The sequence below is a fragment of the Colletotrichum truncatum genome, assembly GCF_014235925.2.
Source record: "Colletotrichum truncatum strain CMES1059 chromosome Unknown Contig_0009, whole genome shotgun sequence".
NCBI classification, from domain to species: domain Eukaryota; kingdom Fungi; phylum Ascomycota; class Sordariomycetes; order Glomerellales; family Glomerellaceae; genus Colletotrichum; species Colletotrichum truncatum.
The window spans coordinates 692,997-716,483 of record NW_027222406.1 but is presented as its reverse complement, the minus strand read 5'-3'; the positions used below and the strand labels follow the sequence as shown (position 1 = coordinate 716,483).

The window sequence follows — 23,487 nt, the reverse complement described above, 5'->3', positions numbered from 1 at the left end:
TAAAGCTTCCCCACAGTGTATCGAGACAAGTTGCCAATTGGTAGAAACCGCTTGAGGGAAACCCCTCCCACCCTTTTAATCGTCGTCCACTTCCAAATCCGATTCTTCGCTGCTACTTTCATCGCCTCCCCTCTTCCTCTTTTTCTGCACTGGTAGCGGCTCGGGCGCCTCTTCCTTGCGCATAAACACAAAACTCCTGGCAGGCCTCTCCTCACCCTTCCACGCGGCGCCGCTGGCCTCTCCGGTCTTCTTCTCTCTGACAACCCCCAACGTACGCGCGTGGCGGTACCCGGGGTACGCCTTCGAGTGGAACTTGAAACTCTGGAGGGACTGCAGGCCAGCGTGTCGGCCGAGGTCCTTGATGTTCCAAAGTGTATACGGGTCTCCTTCGAACAGCGTTACGATGATGGTGCCTTTCGGCGCGAGGGAGGGTATGGCGGAGTTGAAGAAGGAGACGAGAAGCTCCTGGTTGTAGCGTACTTGGCGGTTGCGGTCGGTAGATTTGCCGCCCACGTGGGGGAAGTTGAAGATGATGCGCTTGTAGAGTCCTTGCTTGGTGGTTTTTGAGATGCCGTGGTGGGTTTGGGTTGTGGAGCGCTTGACGAATGGTTTCATTGTGCGGGCGTCGACGTTGTAGAGGATCTTGTTGTTGTTCGGGACTGGAGGTTTGTATGCTTCTTCTTCTTCGTCTTCGACAGGTTCTCCCTCGGGTGCGCCCGTTTCGTCGGCGTCGGCGTCGTCATCGTCATCGTCGTTGTCGTTGTCGTTGTCGTTGTCGCTGCCGTTGTCGCTGCCGTTGTCGCTGCCGTTGTCGGCGGTCTTGTCTTTTGGTTTCTCAGACTTTGAAACTGCGCCGGTGATCTTGGCGATGTTCTCTTCCGCGTGCGGGTACTTCTCCAGCAGCTCCTTCTCATTCTTCTCAAGCACGGTGGCCGTCAGGTTGCGGCAGTCGTGGTGGGCGGCGAGACTGGCCGCAAAGCTGAGGTCGCCCTCGCCGATGAGGAGGATGGTATCTTCCGAGGCGAAAGGGATAACTGGTTCTTGGTTCTGGTGGTACTGCTTCTGCTCCTTCTTCTTTGTGCTGTTATCATTCGCGGCGTTATTCTTCGCCTTGCTCTTCGAGGGGCCGGGTCCTGGACCTCCATTTGGTTTCTTCTTTTTACCGGAGTCGACAAAGTGGTTTTGGTGAGTCGGGTTCTTGCGCTTTTTACCCATCTTGAATTCCTAAGAGAGATGCGATGGTGCGCCGTGCGGGCCGGGCCGTAAATACGGGATTAGACGGGAGGTTGAGGTTCGGCGTGTGTTGCGACGAGGTGGGATGTAATGGTGTTGCTACCCGCGTCCGCGCCGAAGTACACTTACCCCACGGTCACCGACAACTTTTTTTTTTTCTTTAGCTCTTGACCGAAGGTGAGTAGCGCCCCCCGGCGGCTCGGGAATAGACGAGGTTCAGCCGTGGTCCGTGGCTGGACATTTATTTACTAAGCTAAGGCAAAGCTTCCTTCCTCCCCTGGACGGGGCGACACCGGATTATGGAGAAGCGCAGGGGGGCCGAATTTTGGAACTGGAGACTCAAGGTACACTATACTTTACCACGTTAACAGTGGCTGCAAAGTTCTGTTCAGGGACTTCTCAGAGTGGGAACGTCTCCACCCTGGGCAGGTGTTGTGCGGTGTGGACTTTTTTTTTCCTGCTGGAACCTTGAATGGTTTTTGCAGGGAGAGGAACAAATTCGGCATGCAGTGCAGTGATGCGATGCGAAGGGATTGGTAAACCTGATCGTATCGTAATACTGTGATGTGGACGCTCTTTCGCTAACCTATCGTTGATCTTTACGAGTGGCATCCGTGAGTGAGTGTTCGTAACACTCGTCTTTTCCTAATTATTTAAAAACAAATAAAATAAAAATCGCTTCTGGTGGACCAAAGTTCAAATGAGGCTTACAAAACCTTGAGTGTTTAGCATATTAACGGACGCAAGGGAGAATAGTGCAGCATTCCAGGATCGTGTTTCTGTGTTGCTGGAGCAGGGTCGTCGTTATTACCTTGGGGGCTGTTTTTTTTTTTTCTCGGGACTGTCCACGGAGATCGGTCGCACACAGAACTTCGGCGTCAACATCTCAGGAGATACGTAATCTGGTTCCGTTCTTCATCACACCATAGGACCTATTTGGCCACAGCCAACACCGACTTGCATCTCACTTGGCACTGGGCATTGGAGGCTGGAGACAGAGAAGCAGTCCCGGTTGGAGCTCGGGATCTGGGTAGGAGAGGGCCCACTTCACGGACGGGACCAGGTCCTGAAAAGTGCTCCCCGTCCGACTCGTCCGAACTAAGTACTGGGCGAGTGAAAATGTCTGTTCACTGCCCTTACTTTGCGTAGTAAATGCTTCTCGCGGTGAGACGGAAAAAACAACACTGGGGTTTTCCCAATGGGTGAATAGGATGATGAGGACAAAATAAAAATCAATGGGGCTCCTATCATCACCGTAGGGCAGAACGAATTGCCACTTGGCCCAACGGCGTGGCTCATTCCCAAACCTAAGAGTAGGTAGACAGAGCCGTGTGGAATACTTTTGGCTGCTACTTGGTGGCTTTCGTCACGTCAGAGGGACGGGATGGGTACACGGAAGTCGGGGAGTTAACAGACAAGCCACTCTCTGGTTAAAAACAAATCTTTTTCCCTTTCTCTCCAGCTCCCTCTCTTTGAATATTGGGCATGTAAGCGTTTTAATGCCACTGTGCTTGTCTGCTGACTCTGTGTTCTGCATCCGGAGTGGTTGTTATGTGATGATTTGACACGTTTGCTGTCAATGCCAGTCGTCATTCAATAACCCCAGATAGACGCCAGTCAGCCCGCCTAAACGCTTGACTTCATGCCGGAGCAGGCGGCAGTGAGGAGAATGGCTGGATGAAAGAATAAGACTATACACCACAAAATGCCTCCTTGACGGTATCTGTGCCTTTCCCCAGATGCATTCTTCGTCGGTTGGCCCGCCAAGTCGCAAATCCCCCGTTCCGAGGACCTGAGCGGCCCAGCCAGCAAAGGCAGCAGGGTTAAAAAAAAAAAAAGAAAAAAAAAAGGCTTACACTGAGCTGAGAGGGTCCTGGCTCTCTGCCCAGAGCAAGTGATGGTGACCTTCACGGGTGCGGGTGCGTGTACGCGACTGTAGACTGCCAGATGGCGGTCCGTAAAAGTACCGGGTACCTTCTCCTGTCGGCAGGGGTGAGAGACTATTTTCGGTTGACGGATTATCTAGCTCTCCGGACGAATCATCGTTCGAGAAATGATGCCGACTCCTACCAGATTGGTGTAAGTGTGTGCAGGACAGTGCTAGGCTGGGCCTTGCCTTCCGCCTCGCTGTAGCAGGGTGGTCACGTCTGCTCCTGCCACTGCTGTTGCGCTCCGCCTGGTCTGGTATTATTTGCAAAAGGTAGGAAGGGGAAAAAAGCGAACAACTCTTCGTCCACGCCGCAATTCAACAACCCATTCGCGCCACTCCAAGACCTACAGCTGTGTCTGCGGAAGCTTCTCATCTTTATTCTGATCACATTTTTACCCTGCCTACGCTGGTCTCTCATTGAGAAAAACCCGGTCGTTCAGAGAGTGAGAGAGACTGAGAGGCCAGGCGGCTGCTTTTTCTTAGCCCACACCCATTGCCATCCGTCCAATCCACACCCTCGTCTTTCTCTCCGAACAGCCAACAACGAGCTTCTTCAACCTGAAAGCTCTACACCTTCCTCCCCTTACAGAGGCAATCGCGCTGGTTCACGCACTCTAGAGCGACTGAATTACCTGCGGGCGGAGACTCACTCGATTTTTCTGCTAGCTGTCTGCTACACTCATCTCCTTCCCTCACGTCTCATTACACCATACCCGCTCTCACTTTTGCCTCCACACTTACCCCCATTTCACCTCCCCCAGTCAGTCACGTATCTTTCATGACCGGCCACCACCGCCATCATGTCAGACACAGAGACACCGGAGCAGTCTGCTTCGACTCCAACGCCCCAGCCGACGCCCAAGGCCAAGGGCAGAGGTAGGGGACGGGGCAAGAAACCCGCCGTTCCTAAGAAGGAACCCCCAAAACCCGTCCCAGTGGCTGGAACTGGTCGACGCGGCCGCTTCAAGCAGTTCAGCGACGACAAAGTCCAGGCGTGCTATGAACGCCAACGCGAGCTCAAGGCTCAATATGCAGCTCTTGCTAACGCCGTAAAGCCTGCTCTGCAGGATCTGGCTAGTCGCTCCGTCAGGAAACTGACCAGAGACGGCGAGTACTACACCCAGGTGCCAGAGTTTGACGTGGTTAAAAGCCACCTCCAACAGCGCTTCTCGACCAGACTTGATGTCGCGGAGAACAAGCTCGCGATTGATCAGAAGATGGTCATCAACTCCAGAGAGGAGCAGCGCAAAGCAGTACAAGAGATTTTTGAGGTACGTGTGAGACCGAAACCGACATGTCATGTTTTTACCCTGGTCCTCCGCTAACTGGCGGTGATCCGCGGCATTAGAACGGATTTGAAGAACTTGAAGACAGATTTTTAGATGCGCAAATTCATCGCCTCGACATTCTGGAGTATCTTCATGATCACGGCCTGCCAATTGACGTGAGTATCTTTTTTTTTTTTTCCTTTTCTTTTGTCAGGCGGCAAATTGCTCACGCGCTGCTTCAGCTTGTCGACGGTGGCTGGAACTACAAGCCCATTTCTGACAAAGAAGCGTCTGAATTTGGCATCTATGAAGTCTACATTGACGGTCATCTTGTGCCTTACCCTCAACTGGTCGAGGGAACTGAAGCCTACGCTCTTCGCCAGGCTGCGTGGGCAGAGCCTCAACAAAAAGAGGCGGCGGCAGCACCCACCGCCTCTGCACCACGGACCAAGCGCAAGGCCAAGGACCAGCCCGATGGCCAACCCGCCTCCAAGCGCACCGCAGGTGATGTCGCGCCTGCTAATCACGTGGCGGGCATCATGTCGGCCCAGCATGCTCCAGTAGAGGACGAGTCTAATGAGAGCACGCCGGTTCCTGAGGGGCCGGTTACTGCCGACCAGAGAGAGCCTGCGCTGCCTGCAAAGGCGTCGGAGCCGGATGATTACGGCTGCAGGCAGGTCAACCGCCCACCGGCCAAGAACGGTGCCATGATTGCCAACCGTATCATCGTGCCCCCAACCTTTCAGTTTGACGATGATGAGATCGGATATCGTGACTCGACCAATTCGGCGAAGCATGGCGCCACCGTCGCCAAGCGAGGCAAGTACTTTGGTAAACCCAACTCCAACACCTGGCACTACGACCCTCTTCTTGCGCGATGGGACGCTCGTCTTGTGGAAGAAGACGACATGGACAAGGAGCTTGTAGAAAAGTTCGCTGTTCACCCTCGCTACGGCTACTTCCTTCCCACCAGCAAGAACGAGGCTGAGCCACCAAAGCCGGAAGCCAACCCAATGCATCCGACTGTCTACCTTACTCCGTCCGGCCAGACAATTCATGCTTCCCGTGTTATTCCTGTCGCGAAGGTCGAAGCTGCCGTTCAGGACAAACCTTTCCAGGACAAAATGTCATCAATCCTCACAGCTGTTTGCGAGGCGAACGACATTACAGAGGAAGAGATTGAGGGAGAGGAGCTCAAGCAGCTCAAGGAGATATCGGCTGAGTATGCTGCGCAGAGAGCACATGCTGAGTCAATCAAAGAGTCCATGAGCGTGGAGGAGACCCCTGCAGGCTCTCCTCTGCCCTGCAACGATTCCGCTCTCAACATTGCTGGTCTCGAGGATCTCATCAGCGCCGCCGACGCAGTTGAGGCAGAGCAGAAGGAAACCAAGCCTGTCGAAGAGAAGCCGGTCATAGTTCAGCCTCCCACTCCGGCCAGACCCACGACTCGTGCATATGATGCAATTCGAGATATTTTTGGTGGTTCCGAGCCAGCTGTCACTGAACCTGCGACTCCTGTTATTCCCCATGAGACTCTGGATACCTCGGCGCTGTTGGTTCTTGCCGGCGCCTCCACTGGCGAGTACCAGCCTCGACCTGTCGACATCCCAATGGCTGATGCACCCCCCGCCCACGCTGCTCCAGCCGATGGTCAACCTCACCACATGGAGCCCAGCTATCCCATGCAAAGTACGCATGCTGACTCTCAGATGACGATTCCTCCTCCCAGCAACTCTGGATGGGTTGAACCCCGTCTTGCCTCGCCCGGACCAGACCGTATTCACCCCTCTATCGAGCACCAGAGCCAGCTGCCTCCAGCTCGCCCGGTTGAGATGTCGCAAATGAGATCATCGATTGAGCCTTCCAACGACAGTCGTCGTCACTCTATGTACCCCGAGCATAATGCTCCTCCTCCCTACTACGAGCAGCATATGCCACCGCCCCATCCACAGCAACATTACATGTCTGTGGACCCCATGATCGACCCACGCCTCTACTCTGCACCCATGGAAGCGCCGCCAGCTGGACATCATGATTACCACAACACCGCCTACAACCAACCCCAGCAACCGTACCATATGTCGGCTATCCCAATGCAAGGAGGACCGATGCCACCCGCCCCTTCGCAACTTCAACAATCAGGCTCCACATCTCGAATGCCTTTTACCAACCCGGCTCAGGATAGAAGCTCCCCGCTTCCTCCTCTGCGCCCGTCTCGCGGCCGCAAGAGCGCTCCCGCTGCGCCAGAGACCATGTCAGCTGAGCATCAACAGGCCCAACAGCAACCGCCTCCCCCTTATATGAGCAGCAACAGCGGGTCCTTTTACCCTCCTGGTCCACCGAGACCTTATCACAATGGCTATACCAATGAGCAGCCCGGCATGTCCATTATGGCACCGTATCCTTCGTATGGCGGCTCACAGCCTCCTCCACCCCCACCCCCACAACAATCTTCTTACGGCCCCCCGGGCATGTCTCCTACCAATGCGTCCGTCGCGCCAGCGCAGAGCCCACCTTCGCTGCAGTTCGTTCAGCAGCAGCCCAATGATCCTGCCTCGAACAGCCGTGCTGGCAGTGGCTCGTCGACGCCAAATTCTGCTGCCAACAGTCGATACCCAAAGTTGGCACCAGCCCCCATTCCTCCCCACCGGGTTGGCTGGCCCACAGGCCCTGAGCTTCGGACAGTCCAGTATGACTATAAGGAGAACATCAAGGACTATGCACCGACCGAGCCCCCGCCGCGTCGTGGCCCCGTCCAAATCCGTGGTTGGAATATCAACAATAACAAAATTCAGCGCCAGCGGGCGGAAGATAACGGAGACGAGCGTCGAAGCTCTCGCTAGAAGCGGGGCCGAAAGGCGGAAGAATTAGCACGAGTTCTGCGAATTTCTCTTTGTGTACACAGAGAAACGGAACGGGAAAAGCGAAAATTTTATGTATTATCATCTTGATTGTTTTTGATTTATACCACAGAGTGCGTATGCTCTTCATCGCGGAGAGCGCGAGAGCTAGGGCTGAAAAGCCAATAGGGCTCCTCAAAAGTTTAAGGGGGGCTAGGGCCGAGAGGCCGTGGTCAAAACGACCAGAATATATTAGGCATGATAATGAACACGAAAGAAAAATTGGATCAGTTTTATGACTTTACAAGCATTTGATTTGAACCTGTTATGTGACTTTTCCAAGTTGCCATCCTTTCACTAATGCTCCTGGTCCGCCTCCACAAAAAGAGTGACTTGAGATTATGGCTACGTTTTAGGGAGACACGGCATCTCGTATGTTTCTCAACATGGGGAGACACGATTGGTGTTGTGCTGTGAACTGGTATTAGACGCAATTTTTCGTTTGACTACGGCCATGGCTAATATTACATATGTCCGAACCCCCATTTCTCCCACCCTCCACAGTGGCGAATGTATCAAGATGGAAATTCTGTAGCTCAACTCCTTGTAAGCAAACTGTTGTACACAATGGATGTGAAGATCGCCCTTTTTTTTTTTTTTTTTTTTTTTTTTTTTTTTTTTTTGGCTATTTGGGCCCCTCAAGCATTGGGCAGCTCTTTGCTGCCACCAGAGAGCATCGCATGAGCCAAGGCTGAAATGACTACTGAGTCATGATCGGATTGTTAAAGTCCACCGTGCCGTCCATGTTCATCATCATGCCAGGATCGGGTCCAACCATTCCGCCACCGTTCGGAATGAGACCGCCCGCGCCCGCGAGTGACAGCAGCCCTCGGCCAAGCTCGCCAACGGGATGTAGAGGGTAGACGGAAGCTTCCATGCTGTTGCCGTCGAAGACGACCATGTTCTGAATGGGCTGCTGTGTTTGGCCGAGAACGTTGATGACGTCCTGGGCAAGCTGTCCTCCGAGGATGGCCGTGACGGGAGCTATCTCACTACCGATGTTCTGCAAGAAGCTACGCAGAATCTCGGAACGAAGAGTCTCGGAGGGGAGGCCGAGCTGGGCGTGCTTGGCCGTTGCCAGCTTGGTAAAGAGGCCTAGGTCCTCCTTAGTATGACTAGGAAGACGACCGCCGTTAAGGACCTGGAAGTCCCAGAGAGCTCGCAGGCAGGAGATGACGGGGCTGACAGCTTTCCTCCGCCGCACGCTCTTCGCATACTCCTCAGGCAACGTGGCACCGTCACTAGCAAGGTACCAGGTCGAGTAGAGCTCGCGTTTCGTGACCACCTCGATCGTCTTGCCGCCCTCCTTCTTCGTGTTAACGGCGATGACGCTGCGGGTTCTCGTCTCGGGCTGTAGCTTGGTTGCGACGTTGCCGAGGTCCCTCTCAATGACGTAGTCGTGCTCGATAAGGTCGGAGAAGATAAAGCCGTACATGCCGTGAGTGCCGGCGGCGTAGAAGGACTTCTGGTGCAGGCGGGTGGCGGTATTAATGATGTTGAGGGAGTCAGGATCCAGATCGGTGGCGATTACGATATCGAAGCCGGAAAAGTAGCTTGTACCCTTGGACTTGATGCCCTCTGCGTCGATGTGAACCGCGACGCGCGGGTTAAGCTTCTGTATGGCGGCTGCGGCGGCCTGCGCGCGGTTCTGTCCAACATGGTTCTCCTCCTCAGAGAGGAAGAATTGCGAGCCCAGGTCCGACTCTGAGACAGCGGCGCCATCGAGGATGGTCAGAGATCCGATACCAGCGAGGACGAGGTTCTTTGCAATCTCATTTGCTAGAGCCTTCATGGTGATGAGGAGGATGTTGGCGTTACGGATCTTCTCCTGAGCCTTCATGCCCCACAGGCGGATTTGACGGTCGTAGAGCGCAATCTCATCTGAAGGTGGTCAGGTGTCTTGTAAGTGCACGTAGAGAAGGGGGCGAGGTACCTGCGCTCATGGCGTTGGCAGGAATACCGGGCAAGGCGCCATTGTTGATGAGCATTTGTTGGGCATCCGGCGGGAGAAGCTGAGGCATGAACATCTCGCCCGTAGGCAACATGCCGGGGAGCATTTCAGGCATAGCACCGGGGATGACCTCCTGAAGAGCCTCGGGAAGAACCTGATCCATGGGCGCGGTGTGAAGGTTGGGATTAAAGCCGTTGGATGGATCAGGCATGGGGTGACTCGGTATCGAGAACTCTTGAGCTGGAGCGTTGTTGTTAGGCACGGCGGCCTCTTGCGCGGGCTTGTCCTGGGTGTTTGTTTGGTCCTCCATCATAAACGGGGTTGGTGAGATGAGATGGAGATTATAGATGAGGGCCGGATAGAAACGCGTATATGTAAAAGGTTGGTTCGGATGAATAAGTGGATAACCGATTCTTTGGGGACGCCCTTAAGATGACTTTGCGCGCAAGTGCCTAGCGATGAGATGCACAGGCAGTTGCAACGAATTGGGAGGTGGATGTAAGGTGAAACCGCGTCAGGTAAGAGCTCGGTGAGTACGCCGTAAGAAATGTTGCGGGTATCGAAGAATTTGTCTCAGGTAGCTGCAATTGGGACCAAGGAGATGAATTCGTTGGAATGAAGTTTGTTGATCGAAGAGAAGTGATGGCGATATAAAGATACCGCCGTAGGGTCATGAAAAGCAAGGCTGAAGGCTGGAGAGGTTCACTGAGAGAGGCTACAACAAACAGAAATTGTTAACGTGCCGACTAGGCAGGCCAGACATAAGACCGGAAGTGGCACGGACAACGCGTTAAAACCACGCTAAAGTGGTACCTACTTTTCAGAATGCTATACATACTAACTAGAAGTAGCTGCTAGCATTCGGGGCGATGTCTCCTTCCCTGCATCATAGGTTCTCACAGGCACAGAACCCCGCGATGGACAGGGCCAGGGGCTAACTTTAGTGGGCGCATCAGGGCGATCCCACTCTGCCACCGTTTACCTCGCCTCCTGTCGGATCGGGGCTTTGAAGTAGCAATCCAAAGCCTGTCCAACTCTCACCACCGACCAACCAACTTCTGACTACTACTGGCCTGCTGACGACTGATTGAGGTGCTGCGGCTGCCCTTCGCGCCAGCGTCTTTCTGGCTCCCTCGAAACTCTCGCTTCCCAGGCTCTTGAGAAAACCTCGAACCCATCTGATTGCTGTTTCTCCTTTGCGACAATTAACGACCCCCCTGTAAGCCGCCCCTCGCCCGCAAATACCTCCTGTGTGAGTGCACCCCCCAGTCGAAGAGGTTCCGCCTTCACATTCGAACCCTACTTTCGGCATCTTACAGTCTCGGGATTGAAGAATTCTCCCCTGTGCAGCTTTTTTCGTGTTTTTTCTCGGTATCCTGACAAGTTCGCTAGCGCTGAACCCTCGATCGGATAACTGCAGCTTGCTTTGCATTTGACGGCGTTTGTTTGCCGACATCAGCGCCATCACTAGATCCCGCCGAAGCCACCACTCAAATAACCCACAATTCTTACGTCGACACGACACCGCTAATCCTCCCACACCTTCCGACCACCTGACATCTGCGAATAGAGGATCAAAGAGCTGTTAGAGCCGGTCCCGCTTACTGGCGCCATCGTCGCTGGGCCTTAATACTGTCCCCGACGAAGCATGTCTTCGCAGCGGCCGGACCCCAGTCAAAATCCTCAACGGCGAGACGACGATTTTCCGCCCCTACCGCCATATCGCAGACTACCCCCACTACCGCCCTTTGCCTCGACCCGCGGGCCCCATCCCCCGCTTCCGCCTCGACGACACCTCTGGGACGTTGAACCACACACGGCCTCAAGAGAAAACGAAGAGACGGAGGGCGTTCTCCGCTTCGCACGGCAGATGGCCGACAGGAACTTTCAGGCTGAATACGACGAGCTCTTGGGCAACTTTGTAGGCAATACCTTGAATGGTCTCACGGCGTTCATGTCCGCAGCGCAAGACGACATCAACCCTGACCGAAACAACCCACGAAATCGGAACCAAGCGGCTGGCTTGTTGGAAACCTTGCAGAACGATCAAAGAAGAGAGGACGACTCCCGTCGCCAGGCGATACAGCTACCCGCGGTTTTCGGTTATAGGACCATTCGATCCCTGGGCGGGCGACAACGATCTGACGGTGCCGAGGACGATTTGGAGGCAGTTAGAGCACTGTGGAATCGGCGAACCCAGTACAGCTCCTCGCCATTTTCCCCGCCCAGGATGCCTCCCAACATGTCTCCGCCTCACCTGTCGCCACTTCCTCACTCGGAGGAATATCCTGAGGAAAATCGCCGCGCAAAGAGAAGAAAGCTGGACTCTGAACGGGCCTCACAAAGTTTCAAGGGATTTCGCTATGGACGGTATGGACAGGTCGAGCCGGGCCAACTGAAAATGGAGATTCTCAGCTGTGACGGAGGGTTGTTTGAAAACGCCTCTTCGTATGCTTACGAGAACATCTTGAGGGACGATAAGACCGTTTATTGCACACAATCTAACAGATGCAACATCATCTTGCGGCACCAGGGTGGGACGGCGTTCAGTCTCAAAGAGCTGGTAATCAAGGCACCAGCCGTGAACTACTCTTCACCGTAAGTGAGCCCTATCAGTTGAGTGTGCGGATCGCAGCTGACCCTTGATCCAGAGTAAGAGAGGGCATGGTATTTGTGTCTATGAATCAAGACGAGGTCCTGACGCGGACCGCGCAGTATGAGATACAGTATGCTCCATTAAGGTCTGGCGGACCTGCAACTACCAGGGCGTTGGCCCCAATTATATCCATACGACACCACGAGGATGGGACCACTGTGACCAGAACACACACTCGGCAGAGACGGTTGTACAATATGGGCGGCGATGATGATGAGAACGAGCAGCGAACGGCGCAAATACCGGCGGAATTCACAAGCCAGCTACCCCCCTTTAACATTACAACCGAATGCAGCTATGAGGAGATAGATGATGAAGACGCACCGAGAATCCCTATCAACAGGCGAGCGCCCAATAGGATAGGATCCTTACCCTTCGAAAGCGATAGTAGCGATGACGGCAACCCATTCGCATCAGACGAATATGGTTTCGAGGATTACTCTTTCAATAATAGGCGTCGGGACCAGTCGGATACTTCTTTGGCGGAGGCTGTTGAGGCGAATCAGATGGCAACCCAGGAGGCTGTACGGGCTGTAGGCGGCGAATTGATGGCCCCGCACGCGAAATTCTTCATCGAGAAGGAAAAAAGCAAGTGCACCATACGGTTTGATCCTCCAGTATCGGGGAGATTCATACTGCTCAAGATGTGGAGCAGTAGCCGGGCCTCGGGTAGCAACATCGATATACAAGCAGTTCTCGCCAAAGGATTCGCAGGACCGCGGTATTTTCCGTCAGTAGAATTGCGATGAGGTTGAGAAAACATTGGATGAACAAGACACGTCATGAATTTCCTATTCTTAGCAAGGGTGGCTGCGTTGGTCGTGATGGATACCGATTGGCGTTGCGATTTTTAGAGGTGTACAGCTGTTTTCAAGTGACATAGCAAGTCACACTATCATATACCAACTGGGAATATACTTTTAGGTTTCACTTGGCCAGTTATGTTCTTTCAGCAGGATGCCTCAGCGTACTGCTTCGACATGGTACTTTATGCTGAGCTGACGTTGGCCTGACCAAACTTACAATATGTGAAGCACTAATAAGACTGGGGTTTTTTCTCAAAGTGCAAAGTGTGGTGAGCGGATTCACATATACCAAACTGCGTCATTCATCAAGTGATGATTCAAGTTCTGCTAGCTGTACGCTCACTTGTAGTTGTCTTTATGTGTTGAATCTGATTTGATGGATCGACGGCGAATCCACCAATCACCGGCCCGGCGCAGGTCATTTCGGTCCTCATAGTGTCCCGCAAAACCCAGAATGAACGAAAACGCATCACTCACACACACTCACATACTTATCCTCTTCGACATCAACAACAACCTTCTTTCAAACCCAAACTCTTAACAATACCTACATTGAATTATTATCAATACAAGTGGAGTCGGTGAAGTAATAACTTAAGAATTGCCCATAACTCGACAGCTGCAACAATGAGCCACGAACTCACACTCATCGTTGCGGCGACGCGCAACATGGGCATCGGAGCCAAGGGTGGTCTCCCTTGGACGGGACTGAAGAAGGAGATGGCGTATTTCGCCCGGGTAACAAAGAGGCTTCCAACACAGGTGAGCAGTTATCTTTCTCCTCGTCCACCAAAGCATTCTTTTCTTACCCTTTCTGAATTAAATATGTGCGGGCTGCATCTTCACAACCATCTTCCCTGATTCCCAATTTACCCAATCATATAATCGAGATTAGCTAACAACCGTTGGCAACCCTAGGCTCCCTCTGGGGCAAGGAACGCAGTGATCATGGGCCGTAAAACCTGGGACAGCATCCCTCCTCGTTTCCGCCCTCTCAAAGGCCGCCTCAACATTGTCATCAGCCGTTCCTACCCTGCGCTGGACTTGTCAAACCCAGCCCCCGCAGACTTTGACAAAGAGCCCGTGAAGGTCAGTTCGCTGGAGCAGGCCCTGTCTTTCCTGCGCAGCCGCTCCGATAGCGCAGACGTGGGCAAAGTCTTCGTTATTGGAGGCGCGCAGATCTACGCCGCCGCGCTGGAACTGCCTGAATCGAAGCGAGTGCTGTTGACGAGAGTCTTGGGGGATTTTGAATGTGACGCGTTCTTCCCGCTCAAGCTTGGTGGTCAGGACTCAGCTGCGGACTGGAGACGGGCGGAGAAGAAAGAGTTGGACGAGTGGGTTGGTGAAGAGGTTGAAGGGGGCGAGATCGAGGAGAATGGCACGCGGTATGAGTTCCAGATGTGGGAGAAGGCTTAAGATGAGTTTGTTTCTTTCTGGATAAGAATACTACATTTTTTACAGACAAGGAACTTTTATGCCTCCCACCCCTCAGTGTCTTTAGTATGCCAATGAATTGTACAAAATTACAAGGCTTACCGCATCCTCGCGGCGAACCAATCTCGATGGTATACAAGCAACATGGCACCGTTCGTGTTTGTTTTATTGCAAGTGACACGCGGGGGGACAGCTTACGGCCCGGGTGCCTTCGCAGCCGTCTCCTCCACCGCCTCAATCTCTTCGTACAGCGAGCCCTGCCTGACAGAAACCGGCTCCGGCGGGGGCAACTCCTCGCCCTTGGCACCCAACTTTTCAAAGTCACCTTGCAGCTGAGGTCCGAACGCGTCGACAAGCTTGAACATGTCACGCAGGTCCCGCTTGAACACCCGGCGGGGGCTCACCAGTAGGTCCTCCACGGCGCCGGCCTCGAGATCACGCAAGCTGGCGCGGATATAAGCCACGACGGCCGCGATCTGTCGCATGTCGGCGCCCTCGCGCGACTTGAACAGGTTTCGCCAGACGGCAGCACCCAGGACGCGGTCGTCCTTGATGACGCCCTCGTCGTAGGCCGCGATCAGCCCGCGCCACTGGACAAAGATCTCCTTGAGGTAGCGCTGGCGCAGGGCGGAAGAGGTCATGCCGTGGTTAAGGTGCATCATGCGCTCGCAATCGAAGAAGAACTGGTCGATGAACTGGTGCTGGAGAGCCTGTGCGGCGTCGCGTTCGAGGCAGCGGAGACGGGCGAGCACGAGGTACATGTGCAACATCGTGGTCTGGGACCAGGAGCTGAAGGAGGGTTGCAGGTCGAGAACTGTTGATTTAAACAAGAATGTCAGCATGTGTACAATCCTTCGCACCGGGGATTTGAAGCGAGGGCAACGTACGTTCGAGCCAAGGTCCTTCGGCTACGCCAACCTCCTCGCCGTCCTCCGTCATGCGGACGGTCTCGCGGCGACGGTCCTCTTCGGAGATGGTGTAGAGCGCGGGTTTCGAGCAGGACTCGTACAGGGCCTCGAGGCGGGAGGTTGTCAGCGACGCGGCCATTGTCTTGGGCGCCGCGGCAAGCATGCCGGCCCTCACGGCCTGCTTGAAGCTCGAGTTGCTATCATTTCGTCGGGAAGTGGATTGGCTGAAGTATCTCCTGCCCGTCGCCGCTATCGGACTTGTCGTTTGTGTCGTGGAAGCAGCGGAAGCTATTGCCGTCCGGCCGGCAAGGGAGCTCTTGGATGATGTGCTCGAGAGGTCCGCGGTCGCTCGAAGGCTCCGGGCTAGAAGCCGGGCTTGGTACCGGCAGCTTTGGCAGGCCATTTGCTGTTGAAATTTTCTCAGGGTGTCAATATCGAGCTGCGCAAAAGGAGTGTGAGTTGCCGAATCGGGTTTAAAATCTTCGTTATTTTTTCTCGGTGTTGTCCCTAGCTTGGACCCGAATTTGCCAGGCTCGAATCTGAACGTCATCCAAAAAAAAGTTCATGAACACATCGAATTGGAAATTTTGGAGCTAGCGCATGCCATGCCGGCGGAACCTCGGGACGTTCTGGTAGGTCTCTGGTATCTGATACAGTGTATTTAAGGGAATTTACACTGTATCAGAATCTCGGCACTGTAACTCTGCCTTGACATTCTCAATTCGACGTTACCTATTTTACTTCTAACTTTTCTCTTAGAATTAATCATATCAGAGTTGCGTCAGTATTATCAGATTCTTAATTATACGAAAGACATGTTGTTGGCAATGCGTAAATGTCGTCTGTAGAAGGTTCAGCTAAGACGATGGTGACTCGAAGGTTGCCGACATGCAAGAAAGCAATATGCCGGGGGAAGGTCAACCAAAATAGAGTTGAAGCGACTTTGAGACGATGGTTTACTTTTTATCGGCAATAATATCTCATACAAGTGGTGTGGTCAATAATACAGCGAGGGTGATGACGACTACACCCATCTCATCTCGTAGAGATCTAAACCCAAAGTCTAAGTAGGGAAGAATGCCACTAATACAAGACCCAATAAGATGGCCGTACCCGTCGCGACATGGTTATTCTTACTTCCATCGCCAGCGATTTCCCTCTAACGTACCTTGGAAAAAACCAACGAAGCATTCGTTCCACCAAAACCAAAACTATTGGACATGGCAACGTTAACCTCCTTTTGCTGCGCTTTGAGAGGCACCAAATTCATGGACCCCCCAACGTCTGGATTTTCAAGATTCAGAGTGGGCGGCACAATGTCCTTTTGCAGAGTCAGTTATGTAGCCATGCGACCAAAGTCTGGGGAAGACAAGGTTTCGGTTTCAAAAGCTAACAGCCGCAACCTGGACTCACCTGCGCCACGGATAAAACGGTAAACAAGGCCTCGATGGCGCCAGCCGCTCCTAAAAGATGACCTACGGCGCCCTTTGTGCTGCTCACAGTCACCTGCGACTCGTTTGCGTGTCCCTCCTCGCCCGTCATAATACTTCGAATCGCAGAGGCTTCTGCCACATCGCCCACTTGCGTTCCCGTAGCGTGGGCGTTGATGTAACCTACCTCGGCCGGCCGGATGCCAGCATGCTTGAGGGCAAGCTTCATGGCGCGGAAGGCTCCACGGCCGTCCTCTCGCGGAGCCGTCATGTGGTTGGCGTCGCCACTACAACCGTAGCCTCTTACTTCAGCGTAGATGTGGGCACCCCGGGCCTTGGCATGCTCGAGTTCCTCCAAGACCAGAACTGCCGCTCCCTCCGAGACGACGAAACCGTTGCGGTCGCGGTCGAAGGGACGACAGCTGGCGGAGGGGTAATCGTTGTAGGCCGTGGAGAGGGACCTTGCCCTCCCAAAACCAGCGAAGGTCAAAGGATGGATGCAGGACTCCGTACCGCCAGCAACCATAACATCAGCGTCACCAAAGGCAATGAATCGCATGGCATCGCCAATAGAGTGCGCTCCAGTGGTGCAGGCAGTCGTGGCAGCGTGGTTAGGACCCTGCAAGCCATATTTCATCGAGATGTGACCGGCGGCCAAGTTGATAAGGATCTTGGGCACGAACAGTGGCGAAACCTTTTTGTAGCCCTATCCGAACAGACTTTAGCTTGGCTTCGCTTGTCGATCACTTGCGGCTCAAATTCTCACTTGCTGGTTGAATGCTAGACTTGTCTCGTAAATCTCCTCGAGGTTCCCTATGCCGCTGCCCAGACAGACACCTGTGGCTTCCAGGTCCTCTTGGCTTTCCGGCTTCCACCCGGCATCATTCATGGCCATGTCTGCACAGGCCACCGCATACTGGGCAAACTTTGACATGCGGCGTTGCTCGGTAGCATTGAGCCAGTCAGAAGGTCGCCACTGCTGGGGGTTAGAAGCATCGCTGGGAACTACACCAGCAACTGTGCTCGTCAGATCCTTCCAGCGGGTTTGTGGCTCAAAGTTAGCCACGCTGGTGATGCCCGACTCTCCGGCCAACAGACGATTCCATGTAGTGCGCACGCCAACACCAAAAGGCGAAATAGCGCCGAGACCTGTCACGACAACTCGTCGCATGATCCGGCCATGTCCAGGGTGAAAGTGATCTGTGTGGTAACCTTATGGTCTCACCGGTATATAAACGACGTGAAGATAAACGGCAAGCGAGGAAAAGGCGGGGGTAGTGGAACTTTGCCGTGTTTCGAGGATCAGGACCAGAAGAGAACAAGGGGCCTAGGAAGTGGAAGTGGGCACGGTAGGGACCAGGCGAATGAATGAGTATCGAAGGTCAATGGCCAAGTCGGCAGCGGCAGGAATTGAAGTCAGAACAATGTTTGAGACTTCGCTGCAGACTGTACGGTAATCGAAAGTCGCCTCTGCTGCGCCGCACAGATGCAGTTTTAGCGCGACTACAAGAAGTGAGGGTACGTACCGAGGCGGCTTATGCAGGGGACGACAGAAAACACTGTGCTGTCAGGGGCCGTCATAGCGGGCAATTTGGGCATTCTGAGGTGCTGATGCCACAGTGTCGGAATCTCAGTAGCGCCCATTGAGGGACACTGACGGGGACCTGGTCTAAGGGAGAATGCAGCGGGAAGCGGGGGAGGCTAATGTCGCTGCAATTGGACCCCAGGACCTAGGTCCAGTCAACGGGGCCATTGGGCTGGAGTTGGAACTGGGGGAACTGGCCTCTGCGCCGCAAATGCAACGCAACACAACGCTGTGCTGCGCAACGACACACGTTGCGATTGCTGCTCACTCAGTCGGCTTGCCTGCATTGAGCTTACCCCCACGAGTACACACGAGCCATCGTTTTCTCTCCAGCATACAACTTTCTTTTACCACCGATACCGTCGCTTGTCATTCAGCACCTGATCGTGAGATTGGAGTGTGACATCCGCATCCGACTTATCGGATCTTCTGTCCCTGTCCGCTTCAGGGGCAACCCAACTCAAGAGAAGGACCTTCCGACAGACGACATCTCAACTTGCTATTGAGCCACGTTTCAGGCGCCATCGTGTTCCTTACATTCCAAATCGCCTTTCTTTCCCAGGTTTACTGGCTCAGATAAACATCCTGCAGGCTTCAGGCACAGAGGCGACATCCCAATCTTGGCTCTACTCGTCTTGCAGGGTCTCCCATCGCATCTCTGCTGCTGTGGCACGCAAACAATTCGCCTTCATCCCCCGCAACTTGCGGCTCTTTCTCTTCGGGCCTCAAGTTGCCACACCCACACGCATCTGTGCTGAGTTGTGCCGCAGCTTGGTTTCAGCGTCGCGGTTGTTTCCTTTCTTATCAATTGACCTCGTCGTCCTATGAGAACAACGCAGCCTCTACAATCCCGCCCAAACCTCTATCGCTCGAGCGTTGATACCAGTTGGGAACGATCTCTTCCCTGAGACTGGTCACTTTCATGCCTTTGCCCACCATTCTTCCCAACATCCTCGGCCATCCGATCATCACACAACCTTCACATCGCTCCTCGACGTTACACTGTTCCAGTCAGATTCTTCGCTTTACATCAGTCTGATCCCGGTTCGCCAATCGCCCGTACTCTGCCTTCGAGCATAACCCTGTTTCTCACCGGGCACAGAGCCAGCCTCTACTCAGCAAGCCTGTGGCCCTGCAGATTGATTCCTTCAAGCCCTCGTCCCAGATCCAATCACGCCACCGCTACCCTCGAGAGGCTCATCAGAGGCCTTGGGTACATCCAAAGGGCCATTTTAGCGTTTGCTTCATGTTCGTCTGGGATCGGTGCTCGTAGCTCAGCGGGTTTCCCAATACCCGTCCTCCAACACATACCCGCCTAGACACTTTAGACTCTCCCCTATATAGAAACCCACTGTCTTCTTCCTTCTTTTGGACGTTTTAGCCCTTGCGTCGATGATTGTGCTCCCTCGCTGTCAACTCAGTCTGGGAATACCTTCACCATGACCGAACCATCTGGCAAGTCGTCTGGCACGGCTTCAGCACCCATGATGGTTGACGCAGACAACGGCTTTGACGACGATAAAGTGCAGGTTGAAGTCAGTGGGCGCGAGATCAACCCTGCCTCCGACTCGACCAAGTCGAGATATCAAGACCAACCTGACCCGGTTGAGGACTTGAGGGAGCGCCTCTCGCAATGGGGTGAGTCTAGTGTCTATCAAAGCTATGATGATGAAGATGAGCAAGGGTCCGAACATGAACTTCTCTTAGATCCCAATCTGCCTGAGCAGTACGAGACGAGAACGCGAAACGCCGCTTCCCCTCCATCTCGAGAGGTTGACGATGAGCTGGCTATGAAGATTGAGGAGGAGGAGGATTCTCCGTATCCCGAAGTTCGCGCTGCCGTTCGCAACTATGACGAGGACCTGCCTTGCAACACAATTCGAGCCTGGACTATCGGTCTTGCTCTGGTAACTGTTGGTGCCTCGATGAACACGCTCTTTTCCCTTCGACAACCGTCCATTGGACTTGGTCCCCTGATCGCCCAAATCATCGCGTGGCCTATTGGACATGGCTGGGCCAAGGTCATGCCCACGAAGCAGTTCAAGACTCTTGGTATCAAGTGGAGTTTGAACCCGGGCCCTTTCAACGTCAAGGAGCACTCCATTATTGTTGTCATGGCCGGTGTCTCCTTCTCCGTCGCCTACGCCACGGATATCATTTTGGCTCAGCTTGTCTTTTACAAGCAAGATTTCGGCATTCTCTTCCAGCTTCTCCTTACCATTTCGACACAGTCACTTGGTTACGGGATTGCCGGAATCATGAGAAAGTTTCTTGGTATGTGTCTCTCAGTCAGCTCACAGTTTAGGTTTGCTGACTCCCTTGTGTAGTCTACCCGGCCGCTATGATCTGGCCCGGTAATCTGGTGTCTGTCACTCTGATGAATGCCATGTATGAGAAGAATGACCGACCTGATCCGAGCTTCATCGGAGGCACCATGCCACGGTACCGGTGGTTCGCCATCATCACGCTTGCTTCCTTCTGCTACTACTGGATCCCTGGTTTCTTGGCCCAGTTCCTTAGCATCATGGCTTTCGCGACCTGGATCGCCCCCAACAACGTTGTCATCAACCAGCTGTTCGGCGGCACCAGCGGCTTGTCACTGCTACCGTTGACACTGGACTGGACTCAGATTTCTGGTTTCGTTGGCTCACCGCTTATCCCCCCTTGGTAAGTGAATTCTCAAACGCCCAACAAGCTCAAAAGCTGACAAGTCCCAGGCACGCCATCGCCAATACCTTGATTGGCGTTGTCACATTCTTCCTCATCGGCTGCTCAATCTTCCACTACACTGGTGTCTGGTACGCCCAGTTCCTACCAATGAGTGACTCGGGCACCTACGACAACACCGGTCAACCGTACAACACCAGTCGTATCCTTACACCCCAGCTGACGCTCAACGAGGAGGCGTACAAGAACTACTCGCCACTATTTATCAGCACCACGTTTGCCATGTCCTACGGCTTGTCCTTTGCGGCAATCGCTTCTCTCATTGTCTACACATATCTCCACAACGGCAAACAAATTTGGGCGCAGTACCGAAACAGCAGCAAGGATAAGCCCGATATCCACATGAAGCTGATGAGGAAGTACAAGGAGGCTCCAACCTGGTGGTACATGGGACTCTTCGTTATTGTAAGCGCACACTCGCTTGGTACATGTGACCTGTTACTGACCACGATATAGATGCTCGGCCTTGGCTTTGTTACCGTCCTAGCGTACCCGACCAATCTGACTTGGTGGGCGTTTCTCCTGGCGGTGGCCATTTCATTCGGCTTCTCGCTCCCCATCGGTATCATCCAGGCCATCACCAACAATCAAATCGGTCTGAACGTGCTCACCGAGTTTGTCTACGGATACATTCAGCCCGGACGACCTCTCGCTCTTATGATGTAAGTTGCTTACAACATGTGACAAACCGAGCTTGGCTCTAACAAACCCGCAGCTTCAAGACTTTCGGCTACATCACTATGTCTCAGTCCCTAAGCTTCGTCTCTGACCTGAAGTTTGGACACTACATGAAGATCCCGCCACGCACCATGTTCATGTGCCAGGTCGTCGCTACAACATTCTCCTGCTTCATTCAGATCGCTGTGCTTAACGCCGCGCTTAAGAACATTCCCGATGTTTGCACGCCCCATCAGGAGAATAAGTTCAGTTGCCCCGGTGGTCGTGTCTTCTTTGCCGCTTCTGTCATCTGGGGACTCATCGGTCCCGCGCGCATGTTCTCCCCAGGCCAGGTGTACTCGGGCCTGTTCATCTTCTTCGGACTGGGCGCTATCGTTCCTGTCATCATCTACTTCGCCGCGCTCAAGTGGCCCAAGTCTCCCGTCAAGTACCTCATGGCCCCCGTTATCTTTGGCGGTGCCGGCGCCATCCCCCCTGCGACCCCGCTCAACTACCTCAGTTGGGGTATTGTGGGATATATTTTCCAGCACCATATCCGCAAAAGGCACTTTGGCTGGTGGTCGCGCCTCAACTACCTCACGTCTTCCGGTCTCGACTTGGGATTGGCGCTCGCTACGTTGGTCATCTTCCTGGCCTTCACCCTTAACAAGGTTGATCCGCCCAAGTGGTGGGGCAACGATATCGTCACGTCGACGATGGATGCTCAGGGCACTGCTGTCCAGGCCGTGCCAGCTCCTGGAGAGAAGTTTGGGCCGAAGTCATGGTAAACCAGAGGGTGCGTTGGCGCTACGGTGTAAACTTTAACGATCTACTGGGGGGCTCTTTTATTTACATGGGAACAACAGGTATTGGATGGTTGGGTCAACCATTATTGGATATTAAGATGTTAGAGCGCTGGTCACCAAGATAGTGGGGTGATTCAGTTGTTGTGTATATTCGGCACCGGCCGCACTATGTCTATGTTTAGTTTAATCGTACTGGTTGTTCGTCTTACAATGTGCTCCTGATGGTCGTGCTTGTTCCTCTGGTCTGGCTTTCCGTACCAACTACCCTCATTCACGTTGTTTTAGTGGTTGCTCGAACAAAACGGACCCAGACCCAAACACTACTGAATATATGATCCGCCTGTTCGCCAATTGGCTCCAGCAGATCAGCATGAAGCCTTTACATCTTGCAAGGGATCACGACGGAGCCGCGCCGCAGACGCGCATCTTTCCTAAGCGCGCTACGCCTCAGGTCATTATACGAAAATCGAACCACCCACTGTCAAGATGTAGTGGGCCACAGAATACGGGTCAAGGTGTCGATATTCCCACCTTTGTCAGAACTGACTTACTCGGTGAATGGCCCGGCTAGGGGTCTCTGTTGGGTGGTTCGTGGACCGAAATGAGCCCGCTCGCGAGCCCAATGCAGTCTCGGCACTCCAGGACCGACCGACTATGGGGATGACATCTGTGACGCGGGCGTAGACCCCACTATCTTGTTTGCGTCTTGGCTACTAGAAGTTCAGATATGTGTAACCACGCATGTTAGTGAAACCATCAGGGCAGATAGCGGCACCCGAAACCACGAGCGTCGCATCGGCGGTGGCCCTGGCAGTTCGCCCACCATGGAAACGTTTTTTTTTTTTTTTGCGGGTGGGTCCGGGCGCGAGCGAGCGAGAGCGCGCGGCGGTTCATCAACTCCACCGTATACGCTAACGGTTCGGGGCAGTAAACGGCCGGGGCCGTGGGCACTACGGGGGTTGCCACGGCGGGGGTGGTGGATGAATGGACTAAGCAAGACGCAGGCAACGCAGGGAGTAACGCTGAAGGGCGGCATTGAATGGAGGCCGGGGGCCAAAAAAAAGACGATAATGGAGACGGTTGAAATGCACTAGAACATATTAATGAATTGGTTTCTAGCCCGCTGTCGCTCTTGTGGGCGCGTGATTGGTCGCAGGGCCGGTTTTCTCTCTATTAAGGCCCGAATACCGAAGTTA

At 53.8% G+C, this 23,487-nt stretch overlaps 8 protein-coding genes across 8 annotated transcripts; 4 read left to right on the top strand and 4 right to left on the bottom strand.

The window, feature by feature from the left end:
* Window positions 1-75: 75 nt before the first annotated feature.
* Window positions 76-1,215, bottom strand: CTRU02_212727 (uncharacterized protein; the record flags this gene model as incomplete). The annotated part of the gene is made up of 1 exon (XM_036723438.1): window positions 76-1,215. One exon carries the CDS (start codon window positions 1,213-1,215, stop codon window positions 76-78), a length of 1,140 nt encoding a protein of 379 aa, XP_036584714.1.
* A 2,748-nt stretch (window positions 1,216-3,963) lies between these two features.
* Window positions 3,964-7,274, top strand: CTRU02_212726 (uncharacterized protein; the record flags this gene model as incomplete). The annotated part of the gene is made up of 3 exons (XM_036723439.1): window positions 3,964-4,434; window positions 4,512-4,607; window positions 4,674-7,274. 3 exons carry the CDS (start codon window positions 3,964-3,966, stop codon window positions 7,272-7,274), a joined length of 3,168 nt encoding a protein of 1,055 aa, XP_036584715.1.
* A 757-nt stretch (window positions 7,275-8,031) lies between these two features.
* On the bottom strand, window positions 8,032-9,592 carry CTRU02_212725 (sumo activating enzyme; the record flags this gene model as incomplete). Its single annotated transcript, XM_070205897.1, has 2 exons — window positions 8,032-9,221; window positions 9,265-9,592. 2 exons carry the CDS (start codon window positions 9,590-9,592, stop codon window positions 8,032-8,034), a joined length of 1,518 nt encoding a protein of 505 aa, XP_070060290.1.
* A 1,338-nt stretch (window positions 9,593-10,930) lies between these two features.
* Window positions 10,931-12,687, top strand: CTRU02_212724 (uncharacterized protein; the record flags this gene model as incomplete). Its single annotated transcript, XM_036723441.1, has 2 exons — window positions 10,931-11,880; window positions 11,934-12,687. 2 exons carry the CDS (start codon window positions 10,931-10,933, stop codon window positions 12,685-12,687), a joined length of 1,704 nt encoding a protein of 567 aa, XP_036584717.1.
* Window positions 12,688-13,371: 684 nt separating this feature from the next.
* CTRU02_212723 (dihydrofolate reductase) lies at window positions 13,372-14,160 on the top strand (the record flags this gene model as incomplete). Its single annotated transcript, XM_036723442.1, has 2 exons — window positions 13,372-13,506; window positions 13,663-14,160. The coding sequence occupies 2 exons, from the start codon at window positions 13,372-13,374 to the stop codon at window positions 14,158-14,160; spliced, it is 633 nt and encodes a 210-aa protein (XP_036584718.1).
* A 212-nt stretch (window positions 14,161-14,372) lies between these two features.
* CTRU02_212722 (ubiquinol-cytochrome c chaperone) lies at window positions 14,373-15,489 on the bottom strand (the record flags this gene model as incomplete). Its single annotated transcript, XM_036723443.2, has 2 exons — window positions 14,373-14,992; window positions 15,066-15,489. 2 exons carry the CDS (start codon window positions 15,487-15,489, stop codon window positions 14,373-14,375), a joined length of 1,044 nt encoding a protein of 347 aa, XP_036584719.2.
* A 756-nt stretch (window positions 15,490-16,245) lies between these two features.
* On the bottom strand, window positions 16,246-17,687 carry CTRU02_212721 (3-oxoacyl-(acyl-carrier-protein) synthase 2; the record flags this gene model as incomplete). Its single annotated transcript, XM_036723444.2, has 3 exons — window positions 16,246-16,407; window positions 16,500-17,222; window positions 17,283-17,687. The coding sequence occupies 3 exons, from the start codon at window positions 17,685-17,687 to the stop codon at window positions 16,246-16,248; spliced, it is 1,290 nt and encodes a 429-aa protein (XP_036584720.2).
* Window positions 17,688-19,540: 1,853 nt separating this feature from the next.
* Window positions 19,541-22,273, top strand: CTRU02_212720 (OPT family small oligopeptide transporter; the record flags this gene model as incomplete). The annotated part of the gene is made up of 5 exons (XM_036723445.1): window positions 19,541-20,375; window positions 20,429-20,768; window positions 20,819-21,233; window positions 21,285-21,490; window positions 21,544-22,273. The coding sequence occupies 5 exons, from the start codon at window positions 19,541-19,543 to the stop codon at window positions 22,271-22,273; spliced, it is 2,526 nt and encodes an 841-aa protein (XP_036584721.1).
* Window positions 22,274-23,487: the final 1,214 nt, after the last annotated feature.